We start from the raw sequence: 21,889 nt of genomic DNA, 5'->3' as shown, positions 1-21,889 counted from the left end.
AGCCGGGATTTTGGTAGAACAATTAATGGCATTTAACTATCTTGGGAACCCATTGTTTTGGAATAATTCAGTGGCCTCCGGAAAGCTGGGTTAACCATATGTTTGGATGCCTAAAGCTTAAGCAGGATTGAAGCTTCAGTTTAGGTAGCATAGTGGTTGTCACCGTTGTTTCATGTGTGAAAGGTTTGAAACTAGGCAGAAACCACTTCTTTGCTGGAGGATCTATAACTCAGTGGTACTGAATCTGTTCTGAATCTGGCATTTCCAGTTACAAACCAGGTAATGGGGAAGGCATTTTCCTGAGCTCCTAGAGAACCACTGCCAGTTAGAAGTAGGGAATACAACATTTGACACCCCCAAGCCCTTGCTCTGCCTTCCCAAAGCTGGGTAAGCGAGGTGCTGGGCTTTGTGAAATAGGTGTGGGGCTTTGATAGGGTCCTAGAGTCCTTCCGTCTCCTTTCCCAAGCCTAGTTAGTGGTTTCCCGGCTTTGGGAAAGTGGTGGCAAGGCTCCAGGAGCTGGCTAGAGCCTCTCGCCTCCTTCCCAAAGCCTGGTGCCTCCCTTTGCCAGCTTTGGGAAGGCAGCACAAGGTCTGGACCAAATTTTGGCCTCACTCCCCCACGCGACAAGGCAGTGTATGGCCCACAGATTCTGTGTCAAAGTTGCAGTTCACTTGGTATGAAAAGTTGGGCTGCCCTGATTTAGTTGGACATACGGGATGGAATTCAATGTCCCATGATTGTGATGGTTCCATCAGGGCAAACCTTTCTGATTCATAGATGGAACAATCTCCGCTCTCTTCCCTCCAAGCACTGCTTTGGGGGTGCTTCTGACACACACACACACACACACACACACACACACACTGATTGGGGGGGGGCCTCAGGAGGAAGAGGGAAGGGAACCCCATTGCATTAATGGGTCTGGTTGCACTGGCTCCCGCTAGTGCATCTGTTTAGTTGAATTTGGCGCCTAGACTGATTCTGTATTAGCCAGCTTCCAGTGTTCCTGCCATACTTAACCATGGCGGTAGGACTTAGAGAATGTCAAGGCGGTGGTTGCTTCTAACAACAGAAGTGGCTGCTGGATCAGGCCAAAGGCCCATCTCATCCATCAACCTGTTCTCACAGTGACCAGCCTCCAATGGAAGCCCACAAAGCAGGACATGAGTGCAACTGATAGGCTTGCCCTCCATGAATGTGTCTAACCATCTTTTAAAGCCAACCAAGTTAGTGGCCATCGCTACACCTTGTGGGAGAGAATTTCATCATTTAGCAATGCTCTGTGTAAAGGGGTACTTACTCCTGGCTGTCCTGAATCTTCCAATACCCAGCTCCTTGTGACACACACACACACCCCAGTTCTACTCTTAAGAGAAAGGGAGAAAGTCTTTTCTCTAGCCACCAGTTCTCCGTTGCAATTTTTTCAAGATCACGTTACAAATGTGATGTGTACCGAGAATAGAGCATATCTTAATTGTGCTTCTCATGGTTTCTGCATATATTATGCCTGCCCACATCCTGGGGAGCTGGGTTTAGCTATGCGTTCCCAGCATTGCTTGAAATACTGTCTGATGGACAGTAGAGCCCAGACCACAGTCTGGTAATGTAGTCCCCCCTCCAGAGTAGGCTGGAGCCTCTCTCTGTTTGGCTACTGAGTCACAGAGTGGGGAGGAACAGCACTTGGGGGGGGGTTGGATATAAAAGGAGCCGTTTCTGAGGGAGAGGGGTAGACAAGGCTGGATTTAAGATGAGAGGTTGGCCTTGGTTTTGAGAAGGTTCAGGTTAAGAAATAGGGTTTGGTTGGAGTTGGGAGTTAGGGAGTGAGTTCAGGAGAACTGGTTCTGAGGGAAGTTAAGCATTCACACAGAGGAAGACTATCCATAGCGAGAGGATGGAGCCCCGCAGCTTGGCTAGGGAGACCGGGTTGAGGATCTGGGGAAGGTATATAGGCCAGAGTGTCCTGGGAGGGCTGCGTTTGAGCCGGGAGGGGTAGATTTTGTGGGAATACAGGCTACCTGGGTCTCAGTAGAGCCAGGAGGGGAGAGTTCTTCTAGGTACTGAAGACTCCCAAACCAGTAACAAGGAGTGAAGGGATCCCCTGGGTCTGTAATACCATTTAGAAGACCTCATGAACCAAAGGATTAAGCTGTGAAGGAATCTGTATGGTGCTGAAAGTATTTAACTGTAATATCTAAGTGACAGAAAGGGAGTTCAGCATTTTACCCTCTATTCTAGAAGCCTGAACATTTACCATCTGAAGTGTAACACCTGCTTTTTCGTAACTGAAGAAGAGTTGTGCCTATAGTATTATGTTTAAGCCTCAGACTTAATTAAAAAAAAAAATAAGTTAACTTCAACCTGAAAGAACGCATTTCCTGACCTGCTTTGTTTCATAAACTTCTTTTTGTTTAATAAAACGTTTCTTGTTTGTTTGATCAGCTCCTGCCTAAGACTCTAAACTGTTAAGTTTTCCCTCACACAAGTCCCCCGCCAGATAATCTGTGGTAAATTGTAGAAATTCATGTAATTGGTGTACTGTGAGGTGGGTGCACTATATTTAATTGGGGGCAGTTAGCAGGAGAGGATCCGCCGCATTATTAATTGATGGTATTAAGTGTTGGGTCCGCTACAGCAGATTTGCAACCATCTTAATTGTGTAGCATTACTGACTTGTGGAAAATAAAAGGGTGCTTTGATGGGGTTGGTATTATTTGTGACATTTGTCTCAGAGGGGGGCATAAAACATTTGAAAAGGCCTTTAAAAAAAGAATTGATCATATAACGGTCGCTTATTAACGGTGAGCCTGGTACACAATTGATCAAACTTACATTAATCCGTTTCCATGATATGTCCTTGACTGCAGTGAGTCAGAAAGCTTATTCATTTCTGCTACTTGGTTGATCTAGCCCAGTGAGGGAGAAATGTCCATTTTCCTCATTGGAAAGCATTCTACCAGCATCTAACCCCACCCCCCTTCTCCCACTTTGCAGGTGCCCTCGTGACGAATTTTTTGACTTCGGATCTGGACAGTTACTCTTACTTGAAGAAAGTGGCCTTAGAAGGACACCTTTACAATGGATTTAATTTAATAGCAGCAGACTTGAAGTAAGTCTATAAAAACTTCACAGCTAAGCCAGCAAAGGGGGAGGAAAAAGTAAAGGCCACTGGGGTGCATATAATGGATAGCACTAAATGTTTGTAGCATGGGTATATGTCAGAGCAAAGCCTATTCTGCCCCCCCCCCTTTTAATGAAGAAATTGTGTTGTTGTTTTATTGTTGTCGTTTAGTCGTGTCCGACTCTTCGTGACCCCATGGACCAGAGCATGCCAGGCACTCCTGTCTTCCACTGCCTCCTGCAGTTTGGGTCAGACTCACGTTGGTAGCTTCAAGAACACTGTCCAACCATCTCATCCTCTGTCGTCCCCTTCTCCTTGTGCCCTCCATCTTTCCCAACATCAGGGTCTTTTCCAGGGAGTCTTCTCTTCTCATGAGGTGGCCAAAGTATTGGAGCCTCAACTTCAGAATCTGCCCTTCCAGTGAGCACTCAGGGCTGATTTCGTTAATAATGGATAGGTTTGATCTTCTTGCAGTCCATGGGACTCTTGAGAGTTGTTTTTATTAAGGAACGAATTTAGGGTTGTAGCAGTCTTGAGTTGTACTCAGAGCAGCCCCATTGTAACTGGTGGACATGGCAATCTTAATTTCAATGGTAAAAAATAATAATCCTTCCAGTAGCACCTTAGAGACCAGCTAAGTTTGAGCTTTCGTGTGCATGCACACTTCTTCAGATACACACTTCAGATGCACACTTCTTCAGATAATTTCAATGGGTTTACTCTAGGCATTGAATGTACATTTTACCTTTAATCAGTAGGCTAGTTTCTACACGCCATCACAAACCCTATTCTGTCCTTCATCTAGGCAAGCCAGAGGCATTATCAGGACATAGGCAGGCAAAAACGTTATGGGTTTATAAACAGGGGCCAGTGGGAGGTGTGGCCTGGGGAGTGATCTGAGGGCCAGGTAGGGAGGCCTGGAGGGCCACATTTGCCCTCTGAGCCTGAGGTTCCCTAGCCATGCTACACTCTGGTTGTGGAGATGGGAGACGGGATTGCCAGGCAAGCTGCATAGAGAACTAAAAGGAGTAGGCACAGGTAAGGAAGGAAGTGCGGTGCCATCTCACAGTTATTACAAACTAATGGTTGCAATCTGCTCGCTTTGTTCACCTGGTCAGGCATCTGGGGAGAACTTGAATAAGAAAGGAGCGAGAGGCAGAAACAGATGCGGTGATAATGATGAAGTCAAGGATGTCACTCCCTGGAAATGTAAAATGGCACATCCCAGGTGTCAAGTGGGAACTGTCAATAATCCGAGTGGATCTGAAGTCAAGCACACTTCAGGTGTCATTTCATAGGGTTCTGTAGATCTTCACGGGGCTTTCTGAATTAGTCACATAATGAATATAGAATGCGGCCCTGGGAGAAAGCAGAGACAGAGTGCTAGTGAGCTGTGCGGTACCTGGCAGAGCTCTAATTAACCCAAGAGGGTGACCTCAACATGGATTTGAAGTAGCCTTTCTAGAAGGAGGCATAAAGCGTTTCCCCCCGGATCTGTGAAATCATAGCAATGAGGGAAATTACTCACTGTTTGGATGTACAGTGGTACCTCTAGTTGCAGACTCAATCCGTTTCGGGGTGCCATTCGCACCCCGAAAAGTCCGCAACTAGAGTGCCTCTTCTGCGCATGTGTGTGGCGCAATTGAGCGCTTCTGCGCATGCGCGGGTGGCAAACCCGGAAGTAGACACTTCTGGGTTTGCCACATTTGTAAGCTGAAAGTCTGTAACAAGAGCGGAACGCAACACGAGGTATGACTGTATATTATGAACAGTGCAGCTGCTTAGCTTTTTGGATCCAGCAAACTAAGCACATGTTTAAGCCTCTTATCAATATACGCTGTTTGTTCTACACACTTTTATGGCACACTTGATCGTGCAGAGTTGTGATGGGACTGTGATATCCACCAGGCGTTTGTGTAGCCCTGAAAGGGATGTAAGAATCCCCTGCTAGAGCGCAAAATCTTGGGTCAGCAGAGGCTGGATGACTATCAGGGATGCTATGGTGGCACCATGCACTGAGCAGGTGGGGGTGCATTAGGTGTCCCCTAAGATTCATTCTAACTCTAAAATGGTATACCGGTAATTAATGTCATTCCCCGTTCACTGGGTTAACCTGCCGCTCAACCAAATGGATGGTGTTGCTAAGACTTTGCTGCCACAAGCTTCAAATTTATGTGAATTTTGTTTCGTTTTGCTTGCCAACCCTGCCCCACAGTGCAGGCCAACATAAATCATATCATTTTGTTTTCCTGTGGTGGAATACAGAAACAGGAGTGGATGCTGAAGTGTGTGCCGCTTGATGATCCTTTTGGCCCTTTGCCGATCGGTAAATCAATTACTTCTGGGGCTCTGCCACTCTTAGTTCAGCTCTGCTTTCAGCATTCCTGTTGCCTACTGGGGCTTCCTCAGCCCAACCGAGCTGCCTTCTAGTTAGCGTTCAAACGCAGTAACTGGCTTTATTAAATTTATTATTATTTATTCATTTATGCCAGTTGCATTGAAGGATCGGTAGGCCTCTGCGGTATTTTGTAATGCTCCTTGAACAAGATGCCAAAGATGTTGAACTCCTCAGGAACCAAGGCATTGTCTGTTAACGGTATAGTTAGGAGTCTGTGGTGTGTATTTGGGATGAGAAACCTCAAGTCCGAGGCCCAAATGCAGCCCTTCAGGCCTTTCTTTCTGGCCTTCAAGACATTTCCCAGGCCACGCCCTGTCCCTGCTTTTCACCCTCCTTGAGTGCTTTTGCATGGCAGGAATGCATCCTTGAACTGTGATATTGCCCCTTGCTTGCATGGGTGGCTGATTGAGTAATGGGTGTATAACTTTGACTGTACAAAGTGAAAGTTCCCACTTGTTGCTCTGCTTGCTTTTGACTCTGGCCCTGCCCACTACTGGCATGCAGCTCCCCCCTCCCCAAAAGTTGCTCCCCTGTTGTGCATTTGCCAGTTCATTCTTAATGTGTGTACAGTGCATAGCTGACTACTTCAAATATGCTATATGTATTTTGACAAGAAGAGGAAGCTTCCCCTGGGCAGTAATTACTTTCTATATCCATTTCTTGACAGCTCAATAGAGTGTATCAAAGATGGATGGGCTGCTAGCCAAAGAGGGGGGTATTCAGAATATGCCAAACAAACCATGTCCTCCTCCTGCTCTCCCTCTCCCAAATAGCACTCTGGTTTCTCAGAAGTAGTTCCCCTCAAATAGGTAGCCTTCGGACTCTCAGTGTTTTGCAGTAGGATTTCAGGTGCATACCAGAACTTCAGGCTTGTGCAATTTCAATGGATTAAAGGGCTCTGTTGCCCTGGTGCGGCAAACCCCCCTTTTTGTTTTTTTTAATGGATGTTTTGCGGTTAGGAAAATCCTCTGGAAAGTGTTGTATGAATGAACGATGAACAGTACAAGCAAATCAGGATGAAACCAAGATCCGAGCTCATGACCGTATAACCTCCCCGCAAACAAATTGGAACAGATACTCAGTAAAGACCAGGCATAGTCTAACCTCTGTGTAAAGTTTTGTGCAAGCAAGTCAATGCACAAGTCACTTGGGTGAGCCTGTTTGAATAAAACATGATTTGTGTTCCAGTGTGTTGTAAATGCGTACTGCAGCTGTTAGTAATCAATAGGTTGGTGTTTGAGCATCCCCTGTATGTAGTGGAGCTGTGACTATACAAAGATTACTTGCAAAACTGAGCTGGTGGGTATGTATTGTGACCCGCCGTGGAAGAGCTGACCAGTGAATACCAGGCTTATAAATGGAAGAATAATTTTTTTCCTACGGACAACTTAAAAAAAGCTGAGGGTCTTGGCAGACCACTTAATAACATTTTTGTTTGTTTATTCTACAAATCAAAATACATACGTAACTCATATTTGAATAACCGTCAAGGTGCCTTATAATTCCATGGAAGATGGCAAAAAACCCAAGATCTTACTCTTTCTTTAGCATCAACATCAATGCCATCACTGTATTATGAAAATCATGAGCCTTGGGCCAGGCTGCTGAGAAGGGCTCCTTTTTAAACATTTAAGGGGAAATTAGTAGACTGCACCAGTGCGTGAAAATCACAGGCCCTTGTTCAAAATGGTTTTGATTTCTGTCATCAGAAAAAAATAAATTGAGTGCAAGACCAAGTGCAGATATTTCTGACTGCTCCACAACCTAACTGTAGATAATGGAGTTTTTTGCACCATCGCAGCTTGAGAACCTTTGGCTTAGAGCAGGGGTTAACAACATGGCACCAGACGTTCTTGGACTGCAACTCCCATCATCTTTGGCTGTTAGCCATGATGGGTGGAGTTGGTGGCAGCTGTAGTTCAACAGCATTCAGGTGACAACACATTGGCTAACCCTGGCTTGAAGTGTAGCTTAGTTCAGATGCATTTTCTTTTCTTTAGAAGGACAGTCTCTGGTTCTGCCACTTGAAAGCAGCAGCCACCCATTCTTTTGGATGGGGGAAATGCCTGTTCTCCCTCGTCTTCCCAGTAGTAGCTTGATATTCAGAAGGCACTTGGCTTTGTTTGTTTGACTAGCACTGCATTCCCTCCCCCTTGGTTCTGGAGTGCCGATCTCTTCCGTATGGCAACCCTACTCTGTTGTCTGGACCTGTAGCTTGTGATGGAGCCATGCTAATCATGAGCATGGGTTTGAGAGAAGGCTTTCTATAAATTTCGTAGCTTGAAGGTCAGAACAATCCGTAGTAGAATCTTCCTCCCTGCTTCAAGTAAAGTGGACCATTAGAATTCAGCTGCAGACTGCCACAAGTCATGGTAGGTCAGGCAGAAGCTTTCATTTAAAACATTTCCTAGTGTCTCCTGCTTAGAGCGATGATCTTCAAATCCCAGTGGAATCATAACTACTGTAGGGCATCTTTGTGATTTGCTAATTTGCCCTTGGTCTCTCTGTAATGAAGATGAACGCTCTCCTGGAACCAGGGGCTGGGGAAGACATGCAGGGAGGGCAGACACGGTTCAGAAATGGGGGCAGCCATTAGACCTTTCTCTGTTGCAATCATTCAGAGCCAGCCCTTACCAGATCTTTGTGGTCTTGGTACGATTTGTCCCTGCTCGTCCCTTCTCAATGACAAAGCCACAAATACCTGCTCTGTGCACAATCTGTTAGACAAGGTTGGGTAATAAATAGTCTTGTTTCTCCCTTCCTTCCTTCCTTCCTTCCTTCCTTCCTTCCTTCCTTCCATCCATCCATCCTTCCTTCCTTCCTTCCTTCCTTTCGCCTTCCTTCGTCCCTCTTTCTTTCTTCGGATTTTTTTTTTTTAAAAACAGCTTGCCTTTTTATAATTCAAGAATATTTGAGGTGGCTTATAAAGGAATGGCAAAACAGAACAGCATTTTTAAAGAGCCTCTAAAAATACAGTACAGCTTCTAAAAATTCCCTTCCACTGCCCTGCCTTTCCCGACGTCAGTGAGTACCTGAAACTGTCATTTGCGGAGTCAAAACCATTGCTCCATCAACCCGCCATGCGGTCTACTCTAACTGGCAACAGTTCTCTTGAGCAGAAGACTTTCTTCCACCCTGGCAATGGGCATCCTTCAAACTGGAAGATGATGGGGATTAATCCTGGGGAAGTCTTCATTCAAAACATGTGCTCTCCTGCTGAGCCACATCTGTGTTCTCCCATAAATAGGAAATTTCTGGCCACTTTCAAATACTTATGTTCTTTTCTTTCTTGCTTTTAATTTGCTCCTGTTTTGAAGTCCATTCTGAACTTTCTCTTCCCCCCCCCCCCCACTAGTGTAACAAGTGATAAGTAAAAGTACTCATTACATAGAGGCACATGGTTAGATCTCGCTTTCCTGGTTTCTTTAGTTTACCTTTTTTCCATTCTGCAGTGTGCCAACTCCAATTTGGTTTGGCTAGCCCAAGATGGGCACTGTCCTCACAGATTTTCCTTTGCTTGACTTATATGCCCACTCTTTCTCTGCTCTGTGAAGAGGGAAAGACAGCAAAGTAGGTATATTTTTAATACACAACATAAAGGGACTGTTCCGATTAGCTTGTGACCATTTGACAAAAGTGGGTGGAAATAATATGAGCAGCTTCTGAAAGTGCTGCTCCCTTCCATTGCCCTTGTTTTTGGGGGTGTTTTTTATGATGGTTGTAAAACAATCCAGGCCATGTGGTTGGCTTATATGCCAAATATTCACTGCGGCCAACATTGGATACGATAATCTCTGAATTGCAAAAGCCTTCAGTGATGTCTTGTGGATATTTCACCCTTAGCTTTTGATACTAGTGGGTATTTTGCCCGCAAGGCACTCAGAATTCCCTTTGGTAATAAGATTGATCTTGAAATGTAATTCCAGTTTACACTGGAGCTATAAATTTCCGTGGCTGGCTCATGTTGCTGTTTGTCTGCGGCGAAGCTAACATCACTTGTTTTCAGAGGCCCTCTGCGTGTTGATATTGGGCTGGATGCAGAGGTGCCTGTGATCAGCAGAAGGGCCTCTTCTGCGGGCAGAAGGGCCCTTTCTGACATAGCACAAGATTCTTGCACAAGAAAGGAAGGACTGGGAAACCAGAGGTCGGCTTCTGTTTGTGCAAGGCATCGCAGAATCCCCTGTGCATTGCCGCCAACAGTACCCCTTGCAGAAAGTGGAACAGTAGCTGCTCACCAGAACTTCTCCATCTAAAGGGGAACTCTGGATCCAAGCAGGGTAGATTCTTCTAAAATGGCAGGATTAAAAGAAAAGAAAGGAAAGCTCTCTTAAATAAATAAACAAAATACCTTGTCTTTCGTGCTAGCTCTTGCTTTTAAAATACAATGCATATGAATAAAAGCACGTACAGGTATATCCTTCCTTTCTGTCATGCAAGATATCCAAGGCAGCTAACAACATTTTATAATAGCTATTGCAGGAATATAGGGTTGGGTCCAACTGTTTTGATCAGAGCAGACCCAGCTGAAATCAATGGAGCCAAGTGTATCGTATTTTTAATATTATGTTGGGAGCCGCCCAGAGTGGCTGGGGAAACCCAGCCAGATGGGCAGGGTATAAATTATTATTATTATTATTATTATTATTATTATTATTATTATTAGTCTTCGTTGATTTCAATGGGTCTTTTCTGAGCAGAACAAACTTTGTATGCTCCTCTCCAGTCACGAGGGTGGCTGCTCCTATTCCTCATGTCTGAGTCCAGCACTTCATCTTATTTTTGAAGATCATGCTAATATGGGCAACAGCGATTAAAAATCAGAGCGGGTGGCAGTATTTTGGGAAAAAGCTGACCTGCCAGCCCAGTTTTAGAGGACGGAATGTGGCCCTTCTTTCCTGAGCTAGTTATAACATTCCCTTCCTGGAATGTGTGAGTGCCAGCATGTATATATGTGTGTTTTCTAGCTGCTGAAACTATTTGCTGTTTAAATCTGTTACGGTTTGAGGTATGTAGAATAGAGAGTGTACTTCTGGGAAAATGTGGAATGTTGGGGAAATAAGCTACAGATGTCCTGTATTAACAAGGCTGTGCTTCAGATGCATCTCCCATTGTCCTGCCCCCAATCCCCGAAACTCCAAGGAATCTTAACTGCTGAAATTCTCAAACCAGAACTTCAAGGCAAGTATTAATGTTGCTTTCACACTCAAGTCTGCCACTAAAGGAAGTCTCTGGTGACTACTTAAATCAGCACAAGACTGTCTTTTGCAGCAATGCTTGGCTAATAGATACATGTAAGAACTGGCTCTGGATTAGCTTCTGGGGTGCCCCCTCACTCACTCAAAGCTTTTTTAATATACTTCATACAGGCTTGGCACAAACATCAGTCAGATCATGGTTTACAGAGCCTAACTGGTTTGATGAGTCTAAATTGACAAACTTTGGTTTGCGATAGGGGGCAGAAGTCAGATTATAAAATGATGGTTTGAATTTAAGCAAGCTGGTTTATATTACATCTGACTCTGCAAATAGCAAACTAGGCTTGATGTTTTACACATATTTAGCTCTTTTTGTCTGCTTATGTCTTTAGGAGTGTATAGCCTTTCAAGGAGTTGATCTACATGGTCAAGTTGGGACAATTTCTATGATTTGTGGCTAGAATGTTGTACTGGAACCAGAGTCAGCGCTGTCCTGGAACCAACTATCCAGTGCACTTGTTGCAACGGTATCATCCATCTAGGGAAGCTTGAAAATGGAAGGAGCTATATCTCCACTTAAGAAAAATCCTGAATTTTGTATAGCGTGCAACTATTCCTGTTTGACCAGGAATAGCCTTTGTTTTCAGGTACCTAAGCCTAATCAGGTACAATCTTTATTTTTGTATTGGGGGTGGTGGTTCTTGAAAAACATTTTAACATACAGGTGAAAATAAAAAAATTAGAATACCGTGGAAAAGTCCATTTATGTAAGCAATTGTTTTCATTAGATTAGATTAGATTTACAGTGGTACCCCGCTAGACGAATGCTTCGCTAGACGAAAAACTCGCTAGACGAAAGCATTCGTCTAGCGGGAGGCTGCCCCGCTAGACGAAAAAGTCTATGGGGCTGCCTCGCAAGACGAAAAAATTTCGTCTTTTTTTTTTTCTTTTCATTTTTGCGGAGCGCGGCTCCCATTGCCGCTCCGCAAGACGAAAACCCCGCTAGACGAAAATTTTCGCGGGACGAATTATTTTCGTCTAGCGGGGCACCACTGTATTTATTGTCATTGTCCGTATATACACAGTATACACAACGACGAAAATCAAACACCCAAAGACCGGATTTACCATACACATTTGCACATATCTCCAACACTCTCATCCTTATTAAAACATAATCTATTAAAACATAACATAATCCAGAGTATAACATAACCTATTAAAAGCATAGCATAACCTAAAAGCCTGTCTCATTCCTTACTACTCACTGCTTACTATTTCTTACTACTGACCCTGAGATCATTATTAAGTGCAATCAAAGCTCTTGGATAGAAACTATTCAGAAGGCGTGTGGTTCGAGTTTTCATTATCCTGTATCTTCTGCCCGAAGGCAACAGTTCAAAAAGGTTGTGAGCAGGATGGGTGGGATCTCTCAGGATGTTGTGTGACTTCTTCAAACAGCGAGACGTGAAGATCTCGTCCAGGGTTGGTAGTTGGAGCCCAATAATATTCTGGGCAATTTTAATTATTCTCTGTAAAGCTTTTTTATCCGTTACAGAGCTGCTCCCATACCACGATAGTATACTATAGGTTAAGACACTCTCAATGGTACTGTGATAATAGGACAGGAGTAGGTGCTGAGATAGATTCAATCCCCTGAGCATTCTCAGGAAATACAACCTCCCCTGCACCTTCCTCACAGCCATATTAATATTTACAGTCCATGAGAGGTCCTCGGAGATGTAAATGCCCAGGTATTTAAAACTGCCAACCCTCTCCACCTCCTTGCCATTTATGTGCAATGGTAAAAATACACTTTTCTTTCTCCTAAAGTCAATTATAAGTTCTTTGGGTTTTTTGGTGTTAAGCATAAGATTATTTTCTTATTAGCTACTGGAGTTTAATATATGAGATAGACTCATGACATGCAAAGTGAGATATGTCAAGCCTTTGCTTGTTATAATTGTGATGATTATGGTGTACAGCTGATGAAAACCCCAAAGTTGAAATTGTTAATTTGGGGTTCTCATCAGCTGTACGCCATAATCATCACAATTATAACAAATAAAGGCTTGACATATCTCGCTTTGCATGTCATGAGTCTATCTCACATATTAGTTTCACCTTTGAAGTTGAATTACTGAAAGAAATGAACCTTTCCACGATATTCTAATTTTTCGAGTTTCACCTGTAAGTGAATTGCTAGAGGACATGTTCTTTAGGGTTCATCTCCTTTACCAGGATCTCTGGTAGTTTGGTGTTCTTCAGCTTTGGGTCCCCAGATGTTGTGGGGTTAAAACTCCCATCATCCCTGACCATTGGCTAAGCTGGTTTGGGCTGATGGGAGTTGTAGTCCAGCAGTACATGGCAACCAGAGTTGAAGAACGCTGAAGCTGCAGGTGCATTGTCTCTAGTGTCAACACATTTGAATGGATACGGTGACACACTGCATTATACAGCCTGCACATTCACACACCTCTGCTGCTGCTGCTTAGTTTGAATTGTTGATAACCTATTGTAAGGTAGTTGTGGTTTTCTAGTGTGTTCAGCTGAAAAAAGCAAACACCATAATAGCTTGGAAGGAAGGCAGTTGCAAATTAAATTAACATAGCAGGCAGAAAGCAAAGAAGAGTCTTCAGCAATGAGTAATAACAAGGGCAATTCAGACAGTGATGAGTATCTGGGGTGTTACGTACATGACTCTTGCTTTATTTCTATTTGGGGTAGGGAGGGTGAAATGGAAAGCACATGACCATTGGTGCTTTTGCACACATTCCACCAAACTGCAGATTCATGAAATATTTTTGTATTGGGGGTGGTGGTTCACTACTGCAGATTCATGAAATATTTGTGGAAGCCCATAGCAGACTTGATTGGTTGCTTGAAAATATGTTCAGTTCTTGCCACGATCTTTATTAATAGATTTCTCGTCTCTCGTCTCTCTCTTTAAAAAAAACAACCCAGCAAAATACATAGTTAAAATCTAGAAGCCTGGAAACTACAAAACTCCTGTCCTGGAGGAGTTGTGGAATAGTACATGAGATGAATTTATATTGAGCAGAACATCTGATTGACTTGCCTTAGGAACGAGCCTGATACATTCGTTCTTTTTGCTGAATTTTGCTTTCTTTCCTTTAAAAAAACCAGCACTGGCTTTTTAGCCATGTGTGACCAGCTTGGATTTTGTAAGGAATTGCTGGGATGTATGTCTTTGAGAGGGGTGGGGGATAAAGATCTAAGATGAAACATAGCAACATGACTAATGGGCAGTGCATCATCCACTTGAGATTCTTTTGTGGGAGGGGGAGATATTTCAAGTGTAAAGGTGCTCCCTCCATAGAAAATAAAGTGATAAATCAGAGGTGTATATTTGCCATGCAATTATGAGGGCCGCGAAACGGTTGCAAAAGAGTGCAAATCCTTCATTTCTAATGGCAGGCGTTGATTTGTTTGGCACAACTATTCCCTGCTGCTTTGATTGTTTACTGCCTGTTCCATGTGTGGCAATGGAGCATGGGTCAGCAAACTAAGGCCCACAGGCCGGATCAGGCCCAATTGCCTTCTAGATCCGGCAGGTGGACAGTCCAGGAATCACCGCAGGGATCGCCAGCGCAGGGATCGCCAGCACACACGTTCTTTCCCTCCCTCTCCCTCACACGGCGCTTTTCTTCTCAGGGACGGAACAATCTTGTCCCATGCCAGGCGCCATTGATGGTGAGAGTCGGCTTGCCCGCCTGTCCGCCTCAACCGGGCGGTACTGTGAAGTGGGCATGTGATGCTGGCTGCCGGCTGCTGCTGTGTTTTCCTACTGCTCCTCATCCTTCTCCCTCAGTCCGCCCTTCCTTCCTTCTCCACGCCCCTTTTCCGTGCCACTTCCTCGCACGCTTTCTTCGCCACCTGCCTGGCTCCCTCCCTCCTTCATTTATCCCATGGTATTCAGGCAGGTTGTTGCAGTGGCCACAGCCACCGCTTGCGGATTGGCAGGAGGCTCTGTCTTCTTCTCTGCGGTGCCTCTTGGGAAGCAGCAGCAGCAGCAGGTTGTGGTGGGTAAAAGCTCCGGCGACGCCCCAGTTCCCCTACCTCCGTCCACTGCTCCTCTGCCGGGGCTGCTGCTTCTGTCTTCGCCGGCCAACTCAGTCTCCTGCCCCACCATGGCGCCTGGCTGGCTGGAGAAGCCCAACTGCGGCTATTGGGACGACAACTGGGACAGGTAAAGCAAAGCATCTTCAGGCCTCTTTGTGGGCCGACGAAAATCCCATCCCCCCCATATAGTCCGGCCCCCACAAGGTCTGAAGGATAGTGGACCAGCCCCATGCTGAAAAGTTTGCTGACCCCTGCATTAGAGCCACTGGGACTTGCGCTAGCAGAACAGGCCATTCCTCTCCTCTCTCCTCTCCTCTCGCCTGAAGCCCCCTGTGCACCCTCAAAATCAGCTCCAGAGGGTTCACAGACCCCCCACAGAAGATTTTGGTGGTGCAAAGAGGCAGTGGAGGAAACAAATGTGACACTGTGGAAGTAAAACTCCACTGGTTCTGCTTTGGTTACAACCCACAGTGCTTAGTACAGCCTTCCAACAACCCCAGATGCGTTGGACTGCAGCTCTCATCGTCTTTGGTTGTTGGTCATACTGACGATCATCCCTGACTATAGGGGAGCTGATGGAGTTGCATCCCAATCCATCTGGATGGCGCCAGGTTAGAAAAAGCTGGTGGAGTGTATTAGCCTATTGTAACACAAATTCAAGAGCGAAGCAAGGACAGCAATACGTCACTTGTTTGCATTAAGCTAAAAATTAGCATGGCTTAACATTGCGTTCAAACCTGACGGTTGTTTAATTCATGTTCAATTTGCTGTGTAAAACTGATTTTTGTGTTTAACTAAGAGAGAAAAGAAAGAAGGCATGCCCCGGTGTTCCAACTAATAGGGATTGTGATGGTCAAACTTCTGTTGAAAGGGAAATGTTGGAGTTTTCTTTTAATTGATGGTCCTTTACTGCACATCTAGCTGTTACTTTGAAACTTGAATGACATTCGGATGAAGATATTCAATTCAGTTGACAACCATGCTTCGAAACTCTTTATGTGATGACAGAAGGTAGCGCCCACTTAATTGCTGGCAGTGGAGAGAGCTCGGAAGTGCCAGGGGCAGGCTCCCGTGGGATGAATCATTTGAGCATCCAGACAGGTTTCCACAAAAGGAAGCTAGTTTGGGGGGGGGGGGTCAGTGGTACAGTTGCCAGGCGCTGCCTGTTGAAAGGTGACTTAAGGCAGTGGTTTCCAAATCTTGGAGCTCCTCCACAGTTGAATCAAGTGTCTCTGCAAGATCAGTAAGGCAAGCTTCTCTTCTCAGATGGTGTCCCTTGTCGACAATCTTTTCCTGCAATGCACAGCTGCAAGGCATGGTTTGGCACATTTATTTCGTCTAAGGGGGTAGGCTGTCGCCTCCTCTGAACTGAGAGTGCACTCTAGTACGTGCTCTGAAATCCTCTGGCACGCACATTGATTCCTAGGCAAGGGGGAGAGGAGGGAAAGGCCCTCTAAAGGCAGGAAGACTGAAAACCACGGGGTTATGATATATAGTCCCATTCTCTATCTTCCATTGTTTGCCAGCCTTGCGCTTGTCTGATAACCTCTTTTTGTTGTTGTTCAAAATACTTTTTAAAAGGCTGTGTATATAAGAAATAAGCGGCTTTTAAAAGCAGGAAAAGTGTTAAAAGTTTATAGGCAAGCGAAGGGCTCAAGAGTTACTAGTAGCATTAATCTTATTTTAGGGGAAAATGGAGGAGAGTATAGAGGGTTGTATGCAACAGTAGTCCTACTCAGAGTAGATCCATTGAAAAGAATGGGTAAGGCCCTTTCCCCCTGTGCCGCAGGGCCTGGTTGAAAATCCAACTCAAGCTGCTATTTGCCCTGGGGTGGGTATTTTAGCAGGCGAGTCTAGCCCCTGCTGTCTGGATTGGGGGAGCCCATGCCTGCTATTTGAAACACACACGCATAAATGTGACCCTGCATTTACCTGTAATGCAATGTACTTTGTTTTCTTTAGGTTATTTGTTTTAGAATATTTGTGTCCTGCTTTATAGCAACAGGAGACTCTCAATAGGTGAAATGCAAGGATACAAAACGATATCATGACATACGTATATGTAACAACAAATACAAACTTTTGTTAACACAACGAGAAACAATATTAGGTTGAGAAGATCGCACATGGGTGAAGGGAAGTAACGGGAACAGGGGGAGGAAGGTATAGGGCAGGAAATTGTTAAAGATATATATGTGATTTAAGAGGTTAAGAACAAGGAGTTAAAAGAAGATTAGCATGAATGAAAAGCAAAGTTGTGTTCTTGTTTGTATTATGGTTTATTTTGCTTGTAAAATCCTCTGATGTAAAGAGTGTACAATTTTTAAAAACAATAAAAATTTAAAACTTCAAAAGTGTCATGCAAAAGGTTCTTGAACCAAGATCAGATCCTGATCTGGGAGAGGAACAAAAATGACACGGTGCCCAAGTAGAATCAAGCTTATTAGGGCAGCGTTTCATGCTCCTATCCTTGATTCCTTGTTGTGCCTTACCCAGGTAGATACTCCTGCCAAAATCCCCTGAGGCAAGGGAGTGAAGATGAGCAACTGGGTTTCACAGTGGTCCATGATGGAGGCAAGGCTTCACTTGCTGGCAGTTGCCAGGCAACAGGTTGCACCAAAGTCTTCTGAGAGGAGGGAGTTGGGCTGCCTAGCTGGTTCATGCTCAACCTGTGATGGGAGCCATGAACAAAATAAGGAGGTAAGGAAGGTCGCTATAGCCAGGGAGAGAAGAAATATGTACATCAGCCAAGACAAGAGCATGAGTAATTATTGTGCTGAACCTTAGGAACACAGAGGCTTGAACTCTGTAGCGGTATAACTATTATTAAATGCTGGTAAAATGGCAACAAGGCAGCCGGCACCTACGTTGAAAATGTGGAGAATTCAATTAATCTTCATTGCATTTTTCAGGTGGATTAGAATTTACAGCCTACTCTGTGATGAAGGCTAAGAGTGAATGAAAATAAAATTAGAACACTAATGTGAAGAATGGGTTGTGCCTCAAAGTTTGCCGGCTTACGATATAAGCGCTGTAAATAACTGAGCACAGATATTTTACAGTGTGGGTTTTCATCCACTGAGGGATGGAAGATGCACTCTGTGGGCTGAGCTTTCCTGTGATTGCCAAGGGAAGAGAGACAACGAAGAGTTGTATGCTCAGCAGTGAATGCGATTGGCAAACCAAACAACGCCTTGGATATTTCCAAATCAGTTCATGATTTTTTTTAGTGTGCTGGTTAGAGTGTTGGACTAGGACCTAGGAGAGCAGGGTTCAAATCCCCACACGGCCACGAAGCTCACTGGGTTGGTCACTAACCTACCTCACAAGATTGTTGTGGGGATTAAATGACGGAGAACCATGTACATCACTTAGATCTCATTGGAGGAAAGGTGGGAAGTAAATAAATAATCTAATGCACATATTTTTGTATGTAATTTTGCCTAATGTACACATTTTTTTGCAAGGCAATTCCCCCAAATATATTGCATTTTCATTTGCTTTCACTACCACATTCATTTTTGCGCTGTTTCCCTTAACGCAAGCAATTTTTGTACATTTGGGTGGGAAGGCCGGAGAGCTGCACTGTACAATTCAGAGCAGTGCGGATTTTAAAGTGGCAGCTTGTTTTTCAGTTCACATCCTGTTTTCGGAAAGCACAAATTGCATGAACTGAATCGGATTTGTCCCTTGTGCCAAGGCAGCATTTTACTATTAGCTAAGCTAACAATTGCTTTTCCAGGGGAGCTTCTTAACTAATATCAATGAGCTGTGTAGCATAAGCCACCTTTTGAAGAATGCCTTGAAAGTAGAAAAGAGGGAGAGCACAAGAGGTCAGGTAAACCCAGTGCTTCTGTTTCTTTCATTTTCTTTTTTGTATCTTGTTTTGATCTCAATCACCCTGTTGTTGATGCCCTACATAAGGAGAAAGTTGTTGTTGTGTGGTGGGTGCGGGGTGGGTGTGAGTGTGTTTCAAGAACTGTGGCTGCTTTAAAAAGGGAGGGCAACGCATCTCAGTTTGTGTTATAGCTGCAAAGTATAGGATAGGTTGTAAATAGCTGAATAAAGAACAATTTCTGCTTGTTAGACTTTGTGTACCAGATGCCAATTTATACACCGGCAGCTTAAATTCCCAACGCGTTACATTTAGTTTTAATGAGGTTGTACCCAGCCTGCTTTCGGTTTGCAAGGGCCTGTTGGTGTGTCTCCCCTGTTCTCGGACAAAATGAAATGCTGGGAAATGTTTGCTCATCTGCTGTGCAAACACTCCATACTATGATTATATATGTGTGTACGTGAGTGCATACATGTATGTGTGTGTGCTTATCTGTAGAATTTGCTACAGAAATGTGTGTGTATCATTTATTTATCTGAAAAGGGAAAGAGCAGGGGGAAGAGAATCCTGCATAAAAGGGACAAGACAATTCTGAAAGCTTGGATAGAAGTAAAATTTTGACTACAGGTGTACTTCATTTGTCGCTGGAGAACCGCTTCTCTTCCACCACCGTTGTAAATAATAAGTGAATCGCTTGAGTGAAATACTGCCTGATATGATCTCATCCTGACGTCCAGCCTAATAATCCCAGAGCAGTTTGAGGAATTGCCTTTCTGTGCTGGCAGGAAGGCCTGAAGGATGTAGAGAGTGAGCCATCTAATGGCAGCTCTGCAATTCTTCCTTTGCTACTTCATAAAAGAAAAAGGGGAAGGTGGCGGGGGGGGGGAGAGAGATAAAGAGAGACATCCTTAAAACTGATGCCTTGTCCAGTTTCCTTCCCAGTCCACTCGAGTTTGACATGCCTACTAGCAGAATCTGCTAGCTTATTTCTAAAACTCGGTATCGAGAAAGGAAACTAAATGCCATAAATCCCTACCTTGCTTGGAAGCCAGTTCATACCTTAGCAGCAAGGGCGTGGCTGCTTCCACACCATCTCTGGTAATAGCTGAAGGAAGCGAATCACACAGACCTTGAGGTAGAGATAGATGCATCTTGTCAACTTTGTTTCTCATTTTCTCAACCTTAAGTTCAGTTTGTAGGTTTGTTTGCTTGCTTGCTTATTTAACTAATGCCTGCTGTATATCCACATATCCACCTTTTGGCATTAGTGGCCTTATGCCAAGTCTACTTTTGGGAGAAAAATTGTTTAGGCCAGCTGCTTTGTAATCTGGTTTAGTCAATTTCACAGTCCCATTGTCTTGGATAAAACTTGGGAGAAAGTTAGGAATATTGAACCCTTCCTTCCTTCCTTCCTTCCTTCCTTCCTTCCTTCCTTCCTCATTAGGTAAAGGTAAAGGGACCCCTGACCATTAAGTCCAGTCGTGGACGACTCTGGGGTTGTAGCGCTCATCTCGCTTTACTGGCCAAGGGAGCCGGCGTTTGTCTGCAGACAGCTTCCGGGTCATGTGGCCAGCATGACTAAGCCGCTTCTGGCGAACCAGAGCAGCGCACAGAAACACCTGATGTGCTTTCAAACTGCTAGGTGGGCAGGAGCTGGGACTGAACAACGGGAGCTCACCCCGCTGCGGGGATTCGAACTGCCAAACTTCCAATCGGCAAGCCCTAGGCTCTGTGGTTTAGACCACAGCGCCACCCGCATCCCTCCTTCCTCATTACAAGCGTTCAAATGGTCATTCTGGCTCTGGCTCTTGGTCTCCCTGCCTTCCTTCATCTCAGCCCCAGTTGGTCCATCTCATCCTGTTTTGTCTGCACCAGCCTGCCGCAAGCCTGGTGCCCTCCAGATGTTTTCAACTGCAACTCCCATGTGCACCAGGCAACATAGTCATGCTGACTGGAACTGATGGGAGTTGTAGCCCAAATCATATGAAAGGCACCAGGGGAGGAAGAGTGGTCTAATCTGACAGGAAGTGGGTCTCCGGGTCCCAAGAATTTTCCCCAGCCCTACCTGGGAAATAAATAAAACTTAACGGTTTTTGGCATGCAAAGCATGATCTTTGCTACTAAGCTACATCCCATTTCTGTTCTTAACCTATATTGCAATTTCTCCATAGCGTTCATGCTGTGGATCAACAGCTTAAAATCCAACATTCTCCTATTCTATTCTATTTTTTTCCTCTCCTCTGACTGTTGCACTGTTTTTCATTTTTTCTTTTGCAAGAGCAGAACTCCTGTTGCTTCCCTTTTAGCTAGGGGTGTGTCTGCATGAGACAGGATGTGGCCCTGGCTTGGGGCTTCTCTACTGCCCCCTGCTGATAACATACAGCAGTGAAACACAGGATGAGGCCATGCCATGCGTTCACTTGCCCCTCTTCCATATCGGTGGGGAAAGATGAAACAAGCAGTGTGTCAATGCTATTTTGGGTTGCTGGCCTGCATGTTGTGTGACATTTCTTATTGCTGTCCCAGCCAGCATGGCCAGTGGTCAGCGAATTGTTACCTGGCAAAATCTAGAGGGATGTAGGGTCCATGTCTTCCTCACCATATTTGAGCTCGATAAATATTGGAGAGCAATTTGATTTCTCAACATAGGGTTTTTTGTGTTAGAAAACTGATAGCCTGTTTGCTTTGATATCCAAGTACTGCACACTTAGAGTTTTATACAGCATTAGTCATTTTCGGAGTGGATGCACTGAAAGGAAAGGAAATTACTATCTTAGATCCTTTAATTACACTCTCAGTAAATGCCGTGACCCCTGTATCCAGGAGTGATTTGGACACAAAGTTGGAGGCTGCAGGGGCACTGGATAGGGAGCTAGTCTGGATCATGTATCAGAGCTGACTGCAGAAGACAGGGAGGCTGTTGGGCTTGAGGCTGAAGAAGTGTGCGTGCGCACAAAAGCTCATACCAAGAACAAACTTACTTGGTCTCTAAGGTGCTACTGGAAGGAATTTTTTTATTTTTTATTTTGTTTGGGCTTGAGACAGTTGGACAAGAATTCCCAGAGGAACCTCCGAGGCAATCAAGGGTAGCATGGGTAGGCAAACTAAGGCCCAGGGGCCGTATCCAGCCCAATCACCTTCTAAATTCGGCCCGTGGACAGTCTGGGAATCAGCATTTCTTTACATGAGCAGAATGTGTCCTTTAATTTAAAATGCATCTCTAGGTTATTGGTGGGGCATAGGAATTCATTCATAATTT

At 44.7% G+C, this 21,889-nt stretch overlaps 1 protein-coding gene across 3 annotated transcripts in view; it reads left to right on the top strand.

Annotated features, from left to right (window-relative positions):
- TANGO2 (transport and golgi organization 2 homolog) overlaps window positions 1–21,889 on the top strand; it is an 81,997-nt gene that overhangs the window by 46,120 nt on the left and 13,988 nt on the right. For all 3 annotated transcript variants that reach the window (XM_033174493.1, XM_033174494.1, XM_033174495.1), the window contains exon 5: window positions 2,993–3,107. In XM_033174493.1, coding sequence (XP_033030384.1) covers window positions 2,993–3,107 — 115 coding nt within the window. The remainder of the gene's footprint in view (window positions 1–2,992; window positions 3,108–21,889) is intronic.

Source organism: Lacerta agilis, chromosome 17 (genome assembly GCF_009819535.1).
Source record: "Lacerta agilis isolate rLacAgi1 chromosome 17, rLacAgi1.pri, whole genome shotgun sequence".
NCBI classification, from domain to species: Eukaryota; Metazoa; Chordata; class Lepidosauria; order Squamata; family Lacertidae; genus Lacerta; species Lacerta agilis.
Note: the sequence above shows the minus strand (reverse complement) of the source record. Positions and strands in the feature narration are given on the sequence as shown.